The sequence below is a fragment of the Crocodylus siamensis genome, chromosome 4 (assembly GCF_052110815.1).
Source record: "Crocodylus siamensis isolate JL-2025a chromosome 4, ASM5211081v1, whole genome shotgun sequence".
Lineage (NCBI taxonomy): Eukaryota > Metazoa > Chordata > Crocodylia > Crocodylidae > Crocodylus > Crocodylus siamensis.
In genome coordinates, this window is record NC_143398.1 from 169,981,712 (window position 1) to 170,003,663 (window position 21,952).

A 21,952-nucleotide genomic window follows, 5' to 3' on the forward strand; every position below is an offset into this window, starting at 1 on the left:
TATTGGAACCCTTGAAAATGAGCTTAAGTGCTGCTAATACCACATTACTGACACTGCTGTTTACACTAAGTTTTGGTAAGTGCAGAGCTTTCTTTTTTCAATCCCAAAGCTATGCACTTAAATGGCGTTGAGTATATCTCTTGCAAGTTGCTTACCAGTTTACTCAAGGCCATTAATATTTTTGTTGAGATCACTTTGGGCATTCCATAAACAGATTTGTTTAAAACTCCAAATATTTATGATTTACCTTTGGCTGAGCCTGCAGCTTTGTCTACATTCAAAAGTGGTACTGGTTTAAAGTGGTGCAAAACCCCTTCCCACATATAGCCACAGTGGTTGCATCTACATGTATGCTTTACTGCAGTTGACTAATTAGCTCTGCAGTAAAGCACTGCTATCTACACATGCGCCAGTATTAAGGCACAGTAAATTAATTTACTCTGCTATAGGATAGTACTGTCTACAGCGGAGTAATTATGTGTGCTGAAATGCACATGTAGATGGTGACAGTGGCTGGCTAGGGCATGAGAGTGCTAATGTGTTAGGGCTGCTTGTGTCGCACTTTAGCACCGTGTCGCACTTTAGCACCCTTGTCCCCAGCCAGCCCTTCTGCCACCTGATACCAGAGCTTGGGCTTGACCCCCCTCGAGCCTGCTGCCAGCCTGGAGCTGTTCTGCCCTGGCTCAAAGTATGGGTGGACATGTATATGCTGTGTCTGAAAGCAGCTGACTGGCATAAACTGCACTAGAGTTTATTGCTCCATGTTAATTCAAAGTGTAGATGCACTCAGTTATATGAATATAAAGGTAGATTTTATATCTGTTTAACTTTTCTGTTTTGTATGAATGTAAACCCCAGTATAGACATTTGGGGTTTACATAGAAACTTTTCCCTTAACTGCAGTGAGTACAGAAGTATATTTAATACAAATACTTTTAAGTGCTATAGCAATAAGTGTTCATTGAATTTCTTAGTAAATACCAGGTAAGCACATTATTGGTGCATAGCCCTAGGTAAGAACTGACTACAGGGTACAGGTATTTGACAGTAGGGTATTTATATAATGTAAACTGTTATGGATTAATCACTGTAGGAATACAGGCACTGCCATGGGTACAGTTTTGCAGCATACCTGAATTAGCTTTAGACTGAGTTAGCTTTGTTACTGATAGCAATGTAACTATGGCAGCACAGAGCACAGTATGGGCTAACCCCAGAGTATTTACCCAGGTTTTTAAGCATGTTTTGTAATCCACAGTAAGCTCCATGCTGCCACAGGTATGCTGTTATCAGTAACCTGGGATAACCAGTCCAAAACTACTATGGCTATGTACATGCAATGTGTAGTGCAGACACATCCTAGGATTCACTCAGTATCTGGGCAGACAGATAATTATGCAATAGTTATATACCTCTTGACAGATAAAAAACACCTTCAATAGCAAAAGATTACATTTGGATTGTTTAAAATGCAACCTAAAATGAATAAGAAAAAATGGACAAATTTAAAGCCTGTATTCTCAGCAGCCCCATTTTACTTTATCGTTGCCTTTAAAAAGCTGCTTTTTGCTTTGACTGGAATACGGGATATTTAACTAATTAATTGGTTGGACCTTTATTCATTTTAAAGTAAAAGTATATTTCAGTATTCTCTGGGATAAAGCAAAACAGTGTTTTTATTGTCAGTATTTAAGGGCTCTCAGACCTTATTCAAGCATAATATTTTGAAAAATAAGCCTCCTTTTACAGCTCAATATATTTTTTAAAGTTTTGATTTTAGGCAGAAGTTAATAAATGAGGAAGAAGAAAAGGAATGCTGGGTTCATTTGCTTTTTGTCTTACAATAGTGTTGGCACTGGATTTATAACCCAAATACCTTGTTCTGGGTAGACCCAAACCCTTAGACCGACCACGACTTCTCCATTGAATAATAGGCAATGATAGCACAATAAGAATAATAGTACACAATGATAGCAGATAAGAATAATGCAGGCAAAGCAAACAAAATAACACCCTCAATTCTATATCTACCAGTCCAAAGGCTGCATGGGGGAAGGTACATCTGGCCAGTATGCAAGCCTCACCCTGTGGTTCTCTCTTGAATGTCAGCAGTCAGCAGACTGGAAGTTGAGGGCCTCAGCTCACTACCCCCAAGTGGGGTGGGTGAGATGGGCTGGTGGTGTACCCTCTGTCGATGGTGGCCATGGGTTCCCTTCTCGGGGGCCCTTTGATGTTCTGAAATCCTTTGATGACTTTTCATTCCCGGCTATCATTGATTGGTCTCACTGTGGTCATCCTACTGTCCACATTCTGTCCTGTCAGCATATTCCTTTGTGCCAGTAAACCCATCACATGCACACATCTTAATTTGGTTATTTACTGGTGTCTTAATTTGGTCCATCCACCAAAACCAGAAATCCCAGGGGCTCTGCCGCTGGTCACTGTGACCTAATGCCACCTTATCTCATGTTACAGAGCAGTGTGGTACATGTCTTCAATTCCCAGCCTGTGTGCCTGCTGGCTTCAGACACAGTGGGCCTTGAAGGAAACTTTGCCACAAACAGGCTTTAAGAAACCCTTGCCATTCCCCTGGACCATTGTTCTAATGCAGGGGCAGGTAATTATTTCAGCTAGAGGGCTGCTTAACAAGTTTTGATGAGCTGCCAAGGGCTGCATGGGTAGCCCCTCCACTTGACAGTTGCCCCACCCCCTGGTCACCATCATGGGGAAGGGTGTATGGGGGGTTTGTGGAGGGGTGAGTGGGTATGGGGCTTGGGGGTGTGTGGCTATGTGTGTATGTGGGGTGGGGGAGCATGCGGGGGGAAGGTGTGTCTTTCCCTAACCAATTCCCTTCTTTCCCACCTGCCACCACCACTCCCCCCTGCCTGCCTACCACTCTGGCAGCACGTGGTTCCCAGCTGAGACCGCAGAACACAGCATGAGACAACCCAAGCCCCGCAGTTCCCAGCTGGCTCCTGCTGTGCTGTGCTGTGCTGTGCGAGTGGGGCCAAACTGGCTCCTGCTCTGACAGCGATTCTTCTCCCCCTCACGCCCCTCCTTTGCTCGTTCTTACCAGGGTTTGCACTCTTGGATGGAAGGAGAGTGGGGGAACAGGCAGAAGCTTCCGGGTGGGGGTGGGGAGCCTAGGGGTGGGGTGGAGTTGTGTGGGCCTTGCTGCTGCTGCCCCTAGGTCCTACCACTGGCTCCTGGGTCCTGCTGCTGCTGGCACCAGGAAGATAATAATAAATTTTCTAAATTTGTTAGGGTCCCCAGGGGGTGGATAGAATGGCCTGATGGGCTGGATTTGGCCCACAGACCAGATTTTTCCCACCCCTGTTCTAATGCATATCTACTTTACCTACAAGCCAATTCCTAAAAGCAAACCTCTAAATATCATATTCTAGCCATCAGTAGTAGTCAGAGTCTCCCATATTTCAGGCCGTATAAAATAAATAGTAAGACCTGTCCCATGCCCTGATGAGTTTATAGTCTAAATAGATAAAACAGATGGATGCAGGGAGAGAAAATAGAACTGTAATGCCAAGGTGTCACATTAGACCAGTGGCAGGGCTAGGCTGGAAATGGCACACAAGCCTACTGACTCCTAGTCCAGGGCATTATCTGCTAGCTCAGATACAACCCTTGTTTTATTTCTTCAGTAGAGAGAGAGGATTCTGGTCCTTTAGGCTGCATATACATATGCTGGTTCATGTTCTAATTAGAACGCTCCAGCATGGCCTCACCATCACATGTATAAGCCTTCACTGGTTTAAAAATGACTGCTGGGGTGCTTTACATCAAGTGAAATTTAGATAAAGTGTCCCGTGGCCATTTTTAAACCTGTGGGGGCTTAATATGTGTGATGGTGAGGCATTTTAATTAGAGCAGCTCTCCAGGAGAGAACACCCCCCTCCCCACCTCTCAAGCACATGTATAGGCAGCCTTAGTTCCTTAGGGTAATATGCTACTCCACTTACTCATGCTCAGTAGTACCTCAAATGTATTCCCATGGGCCTCGGTGAGACTGTTTTTGGAGTAAAGTACTGCTTGCCCTCAAATATAAGTTGCACAAATTGGTTCTTATATCAAAGAGAATTGACTAGTTGGAATAATCCACTTGACATCAATGAGGACTATTCAAAGTGGTAAGAATTACATGGGCTAGCAAGGTTTTGCATAATTAGGTCCCAAATGCAAATAGATACATTACAACAAGATTTTCAAGAGTTATTTAACTTAACCTTATGCATTATGGACTGTCTGAGAGCAAAAATTCCCAATAGTTTGTTACAAGCAAAGGCTAACAATTTATCAGTTACTCTGACTGCAGTTTCATGTGATATTGTTTCTGTTCTGTGACTCTAGGATGAAACCACTCCAATAAGCACCCATCGGCTGGCACTAACTATGCTGATCAAAATAGTGAAATCCTTGGGCTGTGCTTATGGCTGTGGAGAAGGACACCGAGGGCTCTCTGGAGATCGCCTGAGACACCAGGTATTCCGGGAGAATGTAAGAGAACTAAAGTAGATTCCAACTCTCCCAGTCCCCCAGATTTGAAATGAGTCTCCTGATGTTGAGAGGTTCCACTCTCCCCTCCACATGGTTTCCTTTCTAATGACAAAAGAACACTGCCCCCCAAAACTTGGAGCACTAACTTTGAGGTGCAGCCCAATCAAGGGAGGCAAAGGCAGCTTTAAGCCACCTTTGTACCTTCCAGTTTCCTACCCTTCCCTTGGGTCCAGCACAATTTAGAGCAGCCCCAAGGGCTTACCTGCCATAGGCATTTTTTTATGAGCAAAAGTGTAACATGGATACGCAACACAAACATGAATGTCACTTTTTACACTGATGCATCATGACTACATGAAGGGGTTAGAACAATGCAGCTATATTGGATTGGCTACATTGGCACAAAAACCCTAAATATAGACAAGGCATGTAATTCTATAGGGTGACCTTGCATTGATACTTCTGGGCTGCTCCACAAGGTCCCAGTAGCCAGTGTGCACTGTGCTCCAGAGTACCAGAAGACTCCTCTTCCATTGGTCTGGCTCCCAGTGAGGCAAAGATATACCTAGGCTGTGGCTCTTGGTTACCATTCAAGAATGACAAGTGGAAAATACAGCTCAGAGCTGTGTGGGGGTTTTTATGGGTGTTTTTGATCTATTCTATCCCTAAGAGCCTGGCTATTGCTCTGACCACATCCCAGAGAATTAAAATGGATCCCTGGGGGATTTCAGTGGGAACACAGCCCCAGTCCTCTGCCAGACAGGATCTCTGTAATAGGAGTCTTCCAGCCCTGCAAACATTTAACTAGTAGTGAGCTGATAATATATTTACTACCAGGTTTTGCTGCAGTGAGCATTCCCTTTGACTAGAATTATGGATGCATACTGTGCCCATAAAAATGGAGGTGAGAGTGGGTCCTGGAAGTAAATGAGGCCAACACAGGGGGCTCTTCCCTCCTCCTAACTGGTCTTTTTTTTTTAAGAATGACAGAAAAGTGCATGTTGTGTGTTGCGTTTTGATATCGAGCCTTGAATTCAAAGCATTCTGTAACATATGCTATATCTGAGAGTGATACAGAGTTATGATAAGGATCAGTTAACTTCTACAAGTGTGTGGTTGTATTGTAAAATGTAAATGCATTCTTCTTTGCTTTAGTTTGCCTGGCAGCTTGTTCGTGGGCTTTTAGCTGTAATGAATCTTTCTTGCCATTTGTTGAACATTTTTACCAGTTCTAAGAGATTGTGACTCAGACTATAAAACCTCAGAATAAGGATTAGAATTTTAAAAGATAAGACTCCGCCAGGAATTGATTACTGATTTTATCTTGGATTTTGTCAATTTTCTGCATTTGAGTATTTCTATGGCTTTCATCATTACCATATTAGATGGAATTTCACAGTCCTCATAGCAGGGTGGTAAGGAATTATCCTGGTTTTACAAATGTGCAAAGAGATTAAATGGCTTTGCATTGCAAAGGAAGTCTGTGACTGAATCGGAGACAGAGCTCAGGTCTCCCAGGTCCTGCAAGGTGCCCAGTATATTCTTTTCCAGGATCATCCTTCCTCTACTACAACGAAACAACACAGAGCGCATGTCAGTATTGTAAGCAATGGCTGCCTAAGTTTCCTCTGAACTCCTTTGGAAGCTGCTCTGTATAAACCCATTTCTCTGCTCTGGTTTTCAGTAGCTAGAAAGTAACTTTACTTTTTTGCTGGACTGTAAAGACCACAAGAGACCAAAAAAGAAGGGAAAGATCAGCATAGCATAGGGATGTCTCCTGGTCCAAGTTCTACTGAATACAGGGAGGAAGAACAGACTCGGTGCCCCTAAATCAGACCTAAGACACTTGCAGTAGAATTTTCATCTCTGTACTGGGATCTAAAGCTTTATATTCAAATTGCTTGGACAGAGGAGTGCAAAGTGGTTACTCTGAATTAGGGGATCCTTGTTAGTTGTTATCAGGGAGACCAAAATTAGAATTCATTCATTTTGTTTTACACTGAAAATACAGAATAGTTCTCAGACAATTCCAAATGTCTGTACAGTGGTTTTTTCCTTTCTAAATTCTGATTTACAAGCTCTGGCATCTATACACAATGCAGTGAAGTTGGTCTGATGCACTGTAATTACAGCACATTGGATTAAATGATTAATCGTGTCTGCTGGAGCTTGGTAATTACCGTGCTCCAGCAGACTATAGTACCATGTGTATCAGCATCCCCGTGCTGAAAAATGGCAGTGGGGGTACTTTAACTAAAGTTCATCTTTAGTTAAAGTACCCCGACTGCCATTTTTCAGTGTGGGGACCCTGATACACCTGATGCTTTGGGCACTCTATGTTCTGCGTCCCCTCCCCTCACTCCCAGAGCATGTGTATAAATGCCCTCTGTGATTAGCACAATTATTTTCTGGCTACATAAAATACCAGTGTAAGGGTAGAAACTTAAATTCATAGAATAATAAGGCTGGAAGGGATCTCACAAAGTCATCTAGTCCACCCAACCCTCCCACTCAAGATAGGATAATAATTCCTGACTAAAGTGTCTTTAAAAGAATTGAAGGACAGAAATTCCAGGGTCAGGCTACTCTGTGTTTAGCCTGTTCGAATAGTTTCTTATTTTTAGGGCATGTCTACACGAGATGCATTAATGAGCATGACCTAATTTAATATACATTACGGGCGTGTGTCTACACATGTGCACCCTTAGTGTACATTAAAAATGGCAAAATTAGCAGGTATCAAATTTAGACATGATTAGTTAAAGCATGTGTAGATGCAACTGGACACTAACTTTAGTGCCGGGTCTGCCCAGCCACTAGGGGCATATGGCAGGGCTGCAGGGACTTGGCACTAACTTTAGTGCCAAATCTCTTCATGTGTAGAAAATCTGTTAAAAATTACTTCATGCTTATCAGCTTAATGCACATTAAATTTAGTTGTGTTTAAATGCATGTGTAGATATGCTCTTATAATGAGAAATCCATCCTAATATTGATCCCAAATTTCTCTTTCTGGAATTTATAAACCTTGCTCCTTGTCCTGATACTTGTGGTCACAGGAAATAGTCTGTCACCATCCTCCATGTAATCATCCTTCAGGTATTTTGAAGACTGTTATCAAATCCCACCCTCACCCCTTTTGTCTTCTGTTCTCCAGACTAAATAATCCAAGTTCTTTCAACCTTTCCTCATAAATTAAGTTTCCCAAGTCTTTAATAATTTCTGTCATTCTCCACTGGACTCTTTCTAATTTTTCCATATTTCTTGAAATGTGGAGCCCAAAAGTGAACACAGATGGGGGCAGGTCCAGAGGGAGATGCAGTGATGCAATTTCAATGCTCCCCTCCACCTTTGATTCCTGCTCTACTCAAACTTTAAAACCAACACTCTGAGAGGTTCTATTCTGGCAGTACTGAAAGAGTCAATTGACCTCATAGCTCATTGTCATCTCCCTGATTCCCCTTAAGCTCTCTCTAGTCCACAGGTGTTAATGACTGTCTATTCTTTGTTATGGTCTTGAGGTTCTGATATTCAAATTATTCTTTCTTTTTCAGTTTTGCTGTCTGTTAACCATTCCAGTAATGTCTCTCTGCTATTTCACAGTCTTGCACACTGTTTTTAACACTAGTTAAAAACATTTAACTCAAATCTGGTAATATTAAGTCAGGTGTAGAAATGAATGATGGTGTGGTATTGGAGGCACTGTCAAGATGCTCAAGAAGGCTAGATTTTGTTGTATGAATCTCAGTGCATATAATTATGACTATAGGACTAATGAAACAATATTTTCTGACAATTTTGACTATTTTTTGCCTAGTTTGTTGTGTTCTTTTTAAACTTTATATATCATTAACAAATATGTGCACATTCCAATAGTTACATTTGTATAGTGCTACTCTGTTAGCATATTAGTAAAGGATATAGTTTCCATTTCACTGGAGAAAAATATGTGTTGTGTTATATGTGATATGTCATACCACCTGCACCCCTCTTTTCAAAATCCTAGATATGCCCACGGACATAGTACTCCAGATGAGGCCTCACCAGTGCTGTATAGAGTTGGAGAATCAATTTCCTTGATTTGCAAGTGATGTTCATATTAATACAGTCCTGTGTACTGTTGAAGAGAATAGAATAGAATTCAGTTTTATATAGTATCTTTTGAAACAAGCATCCCCAAATGCTTCCTAAAGCAATGTGTGAAATGTGGGTAGTCGTCATATCAGCACTATACAGTCAGGAATACTTTATCATATAATCATAGACTTTAGGGATCCCACCAATGTCAAGTGAAGTCCTTTCCCTTTCTTCAGAGAATGCTGGATCAGGTTCTAGGGACAGATTCTCACGGTCCATGGAGAGGGCCCAAATCTGTTTGCAGTTGTGAAACTAGGTGGAGTTGGGCTACAATTCTAATCCTTTATACCAGGGTTAGGCAACATTTTGCTGCCATGGGCTGAAGCTTGTGACTTGGTCCCCTGCCATGGGGTACAAATCTCCAGCCTATGGAGCACCCAATCTGCCTCTGCTTATTCTCTCCTCAGAAACCCTTAAGGTTAAGCTGAGGCATGAGAGAGGACCAGGGAGGGCTGCAGAGGGGTGGAAGGCTCAGCATAGCTGTATTTTTCCAATCCCCTGCACTGCCTCAAGCTGAGCTGGACCTTCACAGGCTGGATCCAACCTCTTTGTGGGCTCGGTCCAGTCTCAAGGTTCATGGGTTGCTGAATCCTACTTTATACAGCTGTCACAGGATAGCAGGGCATCCTTTGATAAAGCTGGGAAATTTTCACAAAGAGCATGGGTTGAAAACGGCCCACATGGAATAAGTAAACTTTTACTTACCAAATTACATTTTGCATTATTTTGATCCCAATCCAGTTGAAACACCTAGGTGCAAGACTTGATGTTGAGTATATGAGTAGTCTCTCTGAAACTGATGGGCTAGTCACATGCTTAAACACAAGCTTGCATCTAGGTACCTTGCTGGCCTGGGGCAACTAGAGAGATCTAACACACTGCTGGTTCTGCTGTTTGTTTATTTGAACAGGTTGTTTTGCATATGCTGCTTGTGATAACTGCATGTACAACTGTATGTCTAAATTATTTTAATATCTGTCCCTTAGTGCACTCTCCTTGAGCTTCAGAAACCATACCAACGTGGAGAGCACCAGGAAAGAGTCCATACTTCTCTTGGAGCTGATATTTCAGACTTTTTAAAAACTCACTGCATTTGGGTCATGTTTGTATGGTTACATTTGCAACGCAGAGTCAGTTCTTTTTTTTTTTAAATACAGGCCTGCATTTTCAGAATATGAATTGGGCACTAGGAACAGACATATCTAATGGGTTAAATCTGGGCCACAGACTGAAAATCTGACATCTTTGGGTCAGAGCCTGTTTTATCAAAAAATAATTTTTGGTCAAGGAGAACAGATGTCAATGCAGTGAGACTTTGTCTTCTACATGGAGGGTCTCAAACATGACCTTGACCTGCCATCTCACCCAAAAGCAATGCAGTGGCACCTTCTACTGAAGTGCCTGGTCAGCTTTTGATCTGAGCCCATGTCCTGTTGTGAGATTTGAATATTTGACTTACAGCTGAAGTTACTTTATACTGTAGCACAGGGAATGCAAGAGCAGAGAAGCACCCAAATGACCCTGCCACTGTTGACAAAATTCAAGTGGATATTTCTGATTTTTTTTTAATGTCTTCACAGGCTCAGAATTGCCTCACAAAGCTGTACAAGCTGGATAAGATGCAGTTCCGGCAGACCATGAGGGACTATGTGAACAGAGATTCCCTCAATAACGTGGTGGATTTTCTTCATGCTTTGCTAGGATTCTGCATGGAGCCAGTCACTGACAGTAAGGAGAGCTGGCATCTCAAGGCCAGTCATTTTTCTAAGACAACACCTGCAGAGAGGATCTGCATTACAGTTTTCAAAAAGTGATGCCAGAGTGAATGTCTAAAGCCAAAAAATAAAATCAAATGATAAAATCCAGTTCTCACTTGGTGTGGGTCACTGGAACTCTACTGAATTCAGTGGAACTACACCAAACTACATACACCCCATATACCCAGCTGTGGGTCTTAGTAACCTGGTCTAGTTCCAGTACAATGACATTTAAAGAAACATGTGTGCCCTGTTTTTGATGCATCCTACCTATTTGTTTATAGCTTGGCAAAGGGAAACTTTCTTTCTAACATGCCTCAGGCAAGAAGTTGTTTTCTGCTTAATGACATGACTAGATGCCAGCTGGAGTGGACTGTGCATTCCAGCATTTGTTCTGAATGGAGATATAATTGAGCATGTAATACTCTGAGTATAGCCTAAAGGAAGGCAGTAAATAGGTAGAACAGACCTTGTAAACAAGAATATGAGCCTTCTGGTTTATGTGCCGACAGTGTGAGTTGGATTTATTTTTAAAGATAGACAATTAATTCAATGGCAATTGATGATTGCATGCATACATTTCCCCCCTGCATGTACAAGCAGATAATTATAGGCATTTAGAATACAAACCTGCCATATATCCAGGTAGTCAGTCCAGTCCTATGTGCTGCCTGTAGTCCAAGGCGCTTTAAAAAAAGGTTCAAGAAACACCACAGTGGACAGCTGTGAAATAAGAAGCATGCATGATGTATCTTTCAAACACTCAGCAGTTACAAATTGGTCTGTACCTTGGAGCAAGAGGGCATATGTCCCTTTTGAATGTTTTCACTCTGTCTAATGAAAACTGTGGATGTTCTCATTTAAAAGAACCCTTTTTTTAATGTTTCTGTGATCTTTGCCTCCATACTATCTTGTGTGAATAAAGTTCCACTGGTTTAAAAAAATCCTTTTATCAGTGCTAAACGCCTTGCTTTTCAGTTTAACTAAATATCCCATTGTTCATGTGAGAAGGCGTATAGGAGTGCCTGATTTACCATTTTCTGCTCTCATTATTTGATATACCACTAAATTAGAGGAGAAAAAGGGAGAGGAAGTACCCTCCTGATTTTTTCAATTTATTTTCACATAGAAGATTTTTTTCAATTCCTCTTATTATTCTTGTTACCTATCTCTGACCTCCATTTTTATCACATTCATTGTGAATTGAACAGAGTGCTCTGGGTGAGGTGTTACCATGGATTTACATCTCTTAGTGCATTTAAATACATCATTATATTTTGATGTATAATATTTAACCCATCTCAACAATGGGGTTTATTCATGCTTGCATTTTGCAGACAAGGCTGGATTTGGCAATAACTTCACCACAGTGGACAACAAATCTACTGCACAAAGTGTGGAAGGAATTATAGTCAGTGCCATGTTCAAGTCCCTGATCACTCGCTGTGCCTCTACTACACATGAACTTCATAGCCCTGAAAATCTGGTGAGAACATTGGTTCATGTTCTAAAAGCTTGTTATTTTAATTTTGTTTCAAGTGGCAGCTAAGCTTTAAAATTAAGCCCAAATTCAGTTCAACAAGACCTCATTGGTATGACAAGCAAATACATTTGGGGTTTGATCCCCTTTGTCTTCAGATAGTGCTTTTGTTGGTTTCTTTGTGAACTTGACGTTAGTGGAAAGAACAACTAGTAGCACTAAGCTGGAGCTAAGAGTAATGGGCTAGGTTCCCACATGAGCTAAACCAGAACAGGTCCATTGACTCAGGTAGAGATAAAGCTAGCTGGAATTAGCTGAGGCTGTAGCCCATAGCTGGCTGGTCCCTTGTAAGTTTTCTAACAACATCCCTGCTAGGAATGCCCAATCTTGACCTACCATACCTCTCTACATTTCTCTCTTGAATTCTTCATAGCAAAGCCTGCCTGTCATACTGAACTGGCTGATAGTTTTAGGGCATGGGTAGTCATCCGTTAGATCAGACTAGACTAAAACCAAGAGGCATGCTTTTCCTTCACAAGATTTATGCTTTTCTGAGGTTGACAGGGTTGGTGCATTTGGACTCCAAGTCTGTAAAGTGTATGAGCACAGCCTCTGCTTGTAAAGAAATAATGAACTGAAGTGACAGGGCTGTGTTCGCGGTTTGCCCATTGTGGGGGGTACTCACGTGCTTAAAATTAAATGTGTGCCTAAGTACCTTGTCGAGTAAGGCATAAGACAGTACACAGGGTAGTCTGTAAAAGTATGTTTGTTTGAGGGGGGTTTTGTAGAATACTGGCTCTATAAATCCACCTTGCCTGAATCAGAGGAGACCTTCACATACCAACTCCTCTTAGCTGCCACAAATATATATGTGAATGCACTGAACTAAAAAAAAATCTAAGTGTAGGAGTTAGATTGGTGAATGTGTGAATCATTGCTTTCCATTTTCATGAAGTAATTCTCTAAAATAATTAAGAAAAATCCTGAGATACTGACAGGTTCTGAAGCACAACATGCAATTTGGAGCTTTTTTCTTTTGGATTTTTCCTACCTCTTAACATTGTGGGCTTAGATGAATGGGGTAAAAGAGGCTTTGAGCAATCTTTGTAGCTCCCTCTTCCTGCAGATGTCCCAGCCCTGACATAACTTAAAGTTCCCTTAGTCCAACACAGCATAGGTTTCATAACAACGATGTGCTTCTGGTGGGGAATAGCTCAACAGGACAGCACCTTTCCTTATTGAAATGGTTATATGACAACTGTGTGCTTCATCTGAATAACAATAATAATTTAAAAGCTACTAACTACATCTAAAAATAAAGTATCTCTGTCTGTCTCTGCTTAAAAGCAAACCCATTATAGAATTCTCTCCTTCTCTCTTTCTCTCTCCTTTTCCCCCTCTGCCTCATGATATTTTTTTATTCAGGGATTATACTGTGACATCCGACAGTTGGTCCAATTTATCAAGGAGGCTCATGGAAATGTCTTTAGAAGGGTGGCACTCAGTGCCCTTTTGGATAGTGCTGAAAAATTAATACCGGGGAAGAAAACAGAGGAAACAGAGCACGAGCCAAAACCTTCAGGGAGCAAAAGGTTTGTGTCTGGGAATGTAATAAGGCTATGAATTATGTATATAATGCTGTGTAACTTATTGCCTTCAACACGAATGTAGGAACGTCCATAGGATTGTTTGTTTTATTCCTCTTGTTAGCATGTCATCTCTTCATGTACAAAGCTCAAGTGTGGAGGTGGCATCAGTCTCCCTTAATATTTAATAAAGTGAGGGCTTTGTTGTATGTTAATTTTGGACAGCTCCTGGAGCTCATAACCCCTGGATTGTTGGCACGTTAACACCTTTAAGTGGTTTTAAAAACTCATTGTGAAGGTCAAAGTTATGCCACTCCAAGGCAGGATTATCTCTTGATCCACATAACCCAGCTCCTGTTCCATTAAGGCTTGGCTACTCCCCACAGATGTGCTGCTTAGGTTGAAGGTGAGACTGCAAGCTAGCACCAACCAATCAACATTAGTGTGGCTCACAGTGCAACATGTAGCAAGGCCCTGAGACAGCTTTGGAAGCAGCAGTGAAAAAGTTCAAACCTCACAGAAATAACTGGTAAAACAGGGATTAGATAGCAAAGCAAGGGACTCTTTGGGAAAAGGAAAGGTAGAGAAACAAGAAAAGGAGTGAGTGAGTGAAGGAGGTTTTGTTTGAAGGGGTGATTTTAAATCCCACAATTTCATGTGAGCATGACTCAGCCTTGCGCATTGCTTCATTGGGGGAATAGATTAAATAGACGTTAGGGATGGAAGGGACCTCACGAGATCATTGGGTCCAGCCCACCACCCAAGGGGCAGGAAGTCAGCTGTGGTCATATCACCCCAGCAAGATAAGCATCCAAGCATTTCCTAAAGGCATCCAGAGTAGGTGCTTGGACCACTTCTGAGGGGAGTCTATTCCAGACTCTGGAGACTCGGACAGTAAAGAAGTTTTTCCTTATGTCCAGTCTAAAATGATCTTCTAGCGGTTTGTGACCATTAGACCTTGTCTTCTCTTGGGGTGCCCTGGTGAACAGACATTCTCCCAGTTCCTTATGCACACCCCTTATATACTTATAGGCTGCCACCAAGTCACCCCTGAGCCTTCGCTTCTCCAGGCTGAAGAGTCCCATGCCTCTCAGCCTTTTCTCATAAGGCTTGCTCTCTTGATCTCTAATCTTGCGTGTGGCTCTCCTGTGGACTCTCTCAAGATTCTTCACATCCTTTCTAAAGTGTGGAGCCCAGAACTGGATGCAGTACTCCAGCTGTGGTCTCACCAAGGCCAAGTACAGTGGGAGGATGACTTCTTGGAACTTGCTTGAGATGCATCGGTAGATGCAAGCCAGAGTTTCATTTGCTTTGCTAGCTATGGCATCAAATTGGTGGTTCATATTCATCTTCTAGTCCATAATGACCCCACAAGTCCCTTTTGGTGCTAGTGCTGCCGAGCCTATAAGTATGAAGTGGGTTTTTTCTCCTGAGGTGAAGCACCTTGCATTTCTCTATGTTGAATGTCATCAGGTTTTGGTCTGCTCACCTTGCAAGCCTGTCCAGGTCAGCCTCAATTGCCAGCCTATCCTCTACTGTGATTGTATTTCCCTGTAATTTGGTGTCATCTGCGAACTTAGCCAGTCTGCTTCTTCTGACACCTGAATCCAGATCATTTATGAATATATTAAAGTGTATTGGTCCAAGTACTGAGCCCTGGGAGATGCCACTGGTCACCATGCACCATGTTGACTCTGTTCCATTGACTGTCACACTCTGGGTCCGACCACAGAGCCAGTTCCCCAGCCCTCGGACTGTAAGGTTGTCGAGACTGCAGTTCCCCAGTTTTACCACGAGGACATCATGGGAGACCTAGTCAAAAGCTTTTTTGAAATCTAAATATATAACATCAACCTCTTCTACTTTGTCTTTGTGATTCATCAGCTGGTCATAGAAGGATATGAAATTGGTCAGGCAAGACCTACCCGCAGTGAAGCCACATTGGCTATCTCTCAGAATGTTGCCTTCCATTAGCCTGTTGTTGATGGTTTCTTTGATGATTTTTCCAAGATCTTTTTAGGGATTGAGGTCAAACTTATTGACCTGTAGTTCCCTGGATCTTTCTTCCTTCCTTTCTTGAAGATAGGCACCACATTGGCCTCTTCCAATCTTCAGGAACCTCTCCCAAGTGCCACGAATTTTAAATATCCTCACCATCTTGGGTACATTCCATCTGAGCCATCTGACTTGTGGATGTCCAGCCTCTCAAGGTGTTCTCTCACAAGATCTTTGCAAATTTTAGGAGTATGATCACCCTTACCCTGGTAGTCCAGCATCCTGTCAGGCAGGGTGGTTTCCTTGGGCTGGTGGAAAATTGATGCAAAGTAATCATTGAGGGGGTTAGCTTTTTCCTGGGTGTCAGTTGTCAGCTGCCCCATTTGGTTCAGCAAGGGTTCAAAGTTGCCCTTGTTTTTTTTCAGACTTCCCACTTATTTGAAGAAGGACTGTTTATTGTCCTTGATTACTGTAACCAGTTTGAGTTCAGTTTCAGCCTTGGCTTTTCTGGTCTGCTTCCTACAGGTGTGGGCCAGTGCTGCATAATCCTCCTTAGTGGTAGTTCCTGACTTCCATCCCTTATAAGCTTCTCTATTCAGATTCAGGACGTCTGTGAGTTCCCTGCTGAGCCAAGGGGGTCTCCCAGCCCTTTTGCTACCTTTCCTATAGGCCGGAATGGACTTTCCTTGTGCTTTTAGGATCACATCCTTAAGGAGTGACCACTCATCATGGACTCCCCTCCCTTTCAGATCAAGACCTCAACAACCAACCTCCTGAGCTTGTGAAAGTCCACTTTTTCCTAAATTCAAGCATTTCTGTATTGCTGACTGATTTGCCAGCTTTGTGATGGATAGAGAAAGTGATCAACTTGTGATCACTATTACCGAGCTTCCCTTTGATCCTCAGGTTGCTGACTAGATTATCCCTTTTGCCCAGTACCAGATCCTGCAGCACCTTACCTCTTGTCACCCCTTGAGTCAAATACAGCTCATCAATGCAAGTGAGGAAGCTTCTTTTTTCTAGTAGGCATGCTTTGTCTGGTGGCTGATCCAGGACATGGATCATGATACAAAAGAAATTTAGTCATGAAATGTTGCGTTTTTAATATGAAATTTGATCTCGTTGTTGGAGTCATGTTGTATTACAACATAGGACAGAAATGTGCATATAGATCAAAAAGAGAGCTTTAAACTGAAAAAAAAGAGGTTGAGTTTCAAGTAACTGGCAACATCAAAAAATTGTTGCATAGCTTTTTTTAGTTTTGGATACACAAAGCCACTGGACAATCTCTGAGATGCACAAAGCCCACTGGCCAAGATTCCAAGGTATTTGAGGTTAGTTTCCTGGAAATTAGCCAAATTTAAAATGTCTCAAAATGTGTATCCAAAATCCAAAGTGCATCAAGTTATTAGCAGTTTTTGAAAATCTTGGCCTCAGTTCCCCGCACCAGGGCATTTTTATAGCCATTAAAGGCCAACAGTTTGAAAAAATAGGGGCATGCATTTAAGACAGTTCAATTTTCAAAGTGCTAGATTCCATGTTTAGTGAACAGTGTTCACGAGAAGTGAGATATGCCACCTGTTAATTCGGTTGTGTTGTCTGCACAGATCTGAGGTGGGAAGCATTGTTATTGATAAGGGACAGGCATCATCTGCCCCTGATGAATGTCGCAGTTACCTCTCCAGCCGTCCACTGCAGACTCCAGAGCAGTAAGTGAATGTTTAGCAGTGTGACTGCTTAGAACTCCAGTTCTTTAAGGATTCTTTTCTTTAAGTGATTCAGCAAATGCAGTGGGTATTTGCTACTGGCCTTCATGATTGTATCTATCAAATTGCCCCATCACATGATGCAAGAAGGGATTGGTACAATTAGGTATAACATTGATTTCAGTAGAAGATCAGTGAAGCCTAACATTGTGTACTAAGCTGAAATGAGCTGTACTGCCAGCTATTTTAGTGATTGGAGGTCCATGAGGTTAGGATCTGTACACACTCAGCATGAAAAAGCATATTCTACTGCCCCAGGGTATTTAACATCTGCTATTGAGAAAAAAATAATTATAATTCACTAGAAATTTCTCCAAATCCCTGCCTTTTCTATTCCTTACATTTTCCTTTTGAGACCATGATTTATGTTGTTCTATTTTTTTAAATAGTTAAATATTATTATATGTGTAATGAAGTTATTCTTGGTTATTAACTTGTGGCTCCTGCATTTCCTTTCATATTTTTCAAATTTTCTTTCTGGCAGATACTACCTTGGAGATTTTAGTCTCCTATAGTGGAAATCTGTAAGAATGTCTGGTAAAGCTAGCAGTATGTACATGTGTTTATATTTTCTGAAGACATAACAGACATGATGTTTTCAGGAGAAGCTGCCCATATCCTATGACGACAGACGAGATCTCAACTGGGAGATTTCTATTTCTAAGTCTTTCAACCCTGCCCACCCCTTTCTTTTCTTCTTCATCTACTAAGTCTGCAGAGACTTATCTATGTTGCCATGGAAATGATGAGTAATCATAAATGCAATGCTCCAACTTTGCTGCAGGATCAAGTAAGGAAAAGATGGGTTGTGAGGGAGAAAGCCTTAGTTTAAGAAGAAATAGAATTTTCTAATTAGAAAATTTTATAGGAATGACTGAACAAAACATGTGAGTGGGTGTATATATTAGTCTGGTTAATTGGAGTTTTGGTCCAGTCTTAAAGTTCATCTTTGCTGAATACAATCATAGTTCTTGAAACTTCTCATACAGTTTGACCCAGTGGAGGACCAACCTTTTTGGCCGGCATGCCACAGGTTAGCTCTACATCCTCCCTGAGTACCCCTCCAATTCTTTTCCTCTATCCAATATGCTGCTCTGCTTTCTGCTCTCTACTCTGTGCTTCTTCCTCACACTCCTGCTCTGTTTTCAGCTTCCTTCCTTGTGCTCCCTGCTTGATCTGCTGTTCTGCCTTCTGCTACCATCAGCTTCTGTATTCAGGTGGCACTAGGGAATGGAGCACTGGACTTGGGCCCAGGGACCCCATGCTCTCTCCCCAGCTCTGCCAGTCACTTCACCACCCTGGGCCTCAGTTTCCTTATCAATAAAATGAGGATGATGATATTGATTTTTGCAAAGCACTCTAAGGATGAAAAGTGCCAGGTCATATTACTTTAAATGGTGGCTTCATGATGGACTGAATCTGAATCTGGCTGGGCTGAAGTACTGCACAGATAGACCTGGGGGTTACAGTGAATGATAAACTGAATACGAACCAACAATGTGCTCTTGTTACAAAAAATAAAAATCTGACAGCATATTAGGTTGTATTAACACAAGTATCACCTGGAAATCAAGAGAAGTGATTCTTCCATGATTTGGCATTAGTAAGGCCTCACCTGGAGTACTGTGTCCAGTTTTAGGCTCCACACTTCAGAAAAGATGGGGGACAAATTGGAAAGAGTTTTTCAGAGAACAGCAGCAATTATTAGAGTCATCGGAAAAATGACTAATGAGAAAAGGCTGGAAGAACTAGTGTTATATAGACTGGAGAAGAGAAGACTAAAGTGGGGAAGGGATTTGATAACAGTCTTCAATTACTTGAAGGTTGGTCATAAAGAGGATGAAGATAGCCTTTTTCTGTGGCTGTAGGGGACAAGACTAGAGCAATGGCCTCAAACTGCACCAAAGGAAATCTAGGTTGGAGATTAGGAAGAACTTTCTGACTATGAGGGTAGTCAAGCATTGCAACAGGCTACTTAGAGAATTTGTGAGATCTCCATCCCTGAAAATTTTCAAGAGCAGGATAGCCAGACACTTGACTTTGATGGTTTAGTCAGGGATTATCTTGCCTTGAACAGGGGTCTGGCCTAAATAACCTAAGGAAATTCAATCTAGCCCTACTTTTCTATGATCTTATGAACCCTGTCCCAGCAGAAAATTCTAGTCTTCTGAAGAAGAATTATATTTATACCTATTCGTCAAAGTCCTGTCATGGCCATTTGGAGTTGTTGGGGCAGAGTGTACTGTTTGTAGTCCAATAAGTTTGTTAAAATTATGACTTCATACAGTGTCCCAAATGGAATCTTAGTATACAAAAGCTTTTTAATAAATGTACTCTTTGAAGACATTATTCCTGCATGCTAACACTGGTCACTTTATCCAGAAAAGTGAAATTCTTCAATAGAAGGACAGAGAAAACTGAACAGCCTATCTAAAATGTAAGCGCTCCATGGCAGAAGCTATTGTTATTTTTTGACTTGTGCAATACTGAACTTGTTGTCTGGCTTAATAAATTACCTTGAGACAAATAAGTCTGAAATTCTTAGAATAACAAGTGCCAAATAATAGAAGTTAGTATGAGAAACCATCATTCAAATGTGCTTGACAGTGTAAAAGTTACTGCCAAGTATTTGTATTAAAGTTGTTGTTATCTGTTGTCACTTCTTGCAGTGATGAGCAAATGCAAGGGGCTGTTCTGGGACGCAAGGACTTCTGGCGGAAGATGTTTAAGTCGCAGAGTGCAGCAAGTGATACAAGTAGCCAGTCAGAGCAGGATACATCAGAATGCACCACAGCTCACTCTGGGACAACCACTGAAAGGCGCTCTCGCTCCCGTTCCCGACGGATCTCTCTCCGAAAGAAACTCAAACTCCCCATAGGTAAATGTATGTCTCTCTATATTATATATATGTATTGCATGTGCAGACTTGCAGGGAAAATATCTATCTGGGGACTTGCATAGTATAGATAGGCAGTGTCTGAGTGCCTCATAGTTTTTAATGTATTAATTTTCACAATACACCTGCGAGTTATGACATTGCTGTTGTATCCCTGTTTTACAAGAAAATTTTACAAGGGAGTAATTGAGGCATACAAAGAGACTAAGGGCCCAATCCTATTCCACATATTAAACACGCAAGTGTGATTCTGCTCAAGTCTTTGAAGAAAGGTAACATGTCATCAGTGTAGCCTTAAGACTAAGTCACAAAAAGCAGTGAACAGGAAGAGCAGCCATCCACCTTTTGCATTAACTTTTTTTCAAGGACTCAAGCTGGGTAGATTAGGATCACCCTTAGGCACTTAAGTGCCTACTAAGTGAAATAGGATCTAATGACTTACCCAAGATCTCAAAGGATGTCTGTGGCAGGGCAGGGAATTGAATTTAGGTCTTCAGGTTTAGAGGCTAATTCCCTATTCCTTGGACCATCCTTCCTCCCAGAAAAACATTCTGAACAGACTTCAATAGGAAAAGAATTAAGTATTACTCATCTTTTCTCACTGACCTGTCTTGGTTTTCATCCATCATAACCCTAATATTCAGCCTTTCATGCTATGGGTTAAACCATGATCTTTTAATGCATGTAACATGAACACGCCTTATTTTTCAAACTTTTCTCATATCCCATTATTTCCATTGCAACGAAGCATGTTTGTACAAGTTGATAGAGGCAGCTTGAAACAATTTCATAATTGTTCTAACTGGCTTTCTCTGCAACAGGGAACTGGCTGAAGCGGTCCTCCCTCTCTGGACTGGCTGATGGAGTAGAAGACCTCCTGGATATCAGCTCTGTAGACCGTCTTTCTTTCATCAGGCAGAGTTCCAAGGTAAATAAATCATTTCAGATTAGTGGGAAGGATAGAGGGCCAGGGTCTGGCTACTTACAGACCACTTCTAGCTCCCAGGGAAACTTCTGTGATCTGCATGGACATTGTAGCTGATCATGCCCGGGAGCAAAAATCTATGGAGCTCTGGGGACCGGGGGATTTTGGTAGAATTCCAAAGCCATGAAACGAATTACCTCCCAAGGTCAGAAGTCTGTGACCTACTGTTTGTAAGTGTGCATGCATTCAACCTAACCATCCTGGCTGGGTTCCAGCAGCTCTGAGGGTGCTGTAGTGGGGAAATTCTTTCCCTAGATTCTGGAGGGGTAACCTGTTTGTTTCTCTGATTACCCACAATCTTTAAGGAAGTGAAAGAACATCTATGTAGTAATATGCCTCTGTTCCCAGCCTCCTATTTGTTCTTCTGTCTAACATGTCTATACATAGAGACTCTGAAGTACTTTGCTCTGGGTTTGGACACCCCCTTCTAGAATTCCAAGATCCAAACCCCTCACCAAAGATCAGCATAACCACATTAAAGTGGTGATGGCTGTATTTGCCTCACAAGCACAAGGGAGGCCATCCTGCAAGGAGAGAGACTGAAAATGGCGGGTGACATTTTCCGTTCCCCTGAGATGGGAGAGGTGCTGAGTGATGATCCAGGCTGGGACAGCAATGATACTACTTCACTATTTTTGTATGTGGGACTGACTATTGAATTACTGGACATGATAATGTGGGGACAGAAAAGCAACTTTGGAAAAACATGGAAAAGTTGAAAGTTACAAGTCTTTAAGGACACATGTAAAATGAAACCAGGTAGCTGAAAAGTAAACAAAGAACAGTCATGTCAAGGGGGGTTAGATGAGGACATAGAAGTCAAATGGTATGGTCACAG

The 21,952-nt window shown here is 41.8% G+C and overlaps 1 protein-coding gene across 1 annotated transcript in view; it reads left to right on the top strand.

Annotated features, from left to right (window-relative positions):
* UNC80 (unc-80 subunit of NALCN channel complex) overlaps nt 1–21,952 on the top strand; it is a 196,890-nt gene that overhangs the window by 43,400 nt on the left and 131,538 nt on the right. Inside the window, exons 14-20 of the mRNA XM_090041688.1 lie at nt 4,366–4,512; nt 10,230–10,377; nt 11,744–11,892; nt 13,312–13,478; nt 17,075–17,176; nt 19,903–20,111; nt 20,951–21,057. Coding sequence (XP_089897814.1) covers nt 4,366–4,512; nt 10,230–10,377; nt 11,744–11,892; nt 13,312–13,478; nt 17,075–17,176; nt 19,903–20,111; nt 20,951–21,057 — 1,029 coding nt within the window. The remainder of the gene's footprint in view (nt 1–4,365; nt 4,513–10,229; nt 10,378–11,743; nt 11,893–13,311; nt 13,479–17,074; nt 17,177–19,902; nt 20,112–20,950; nt 21,058–21,952) is intronic.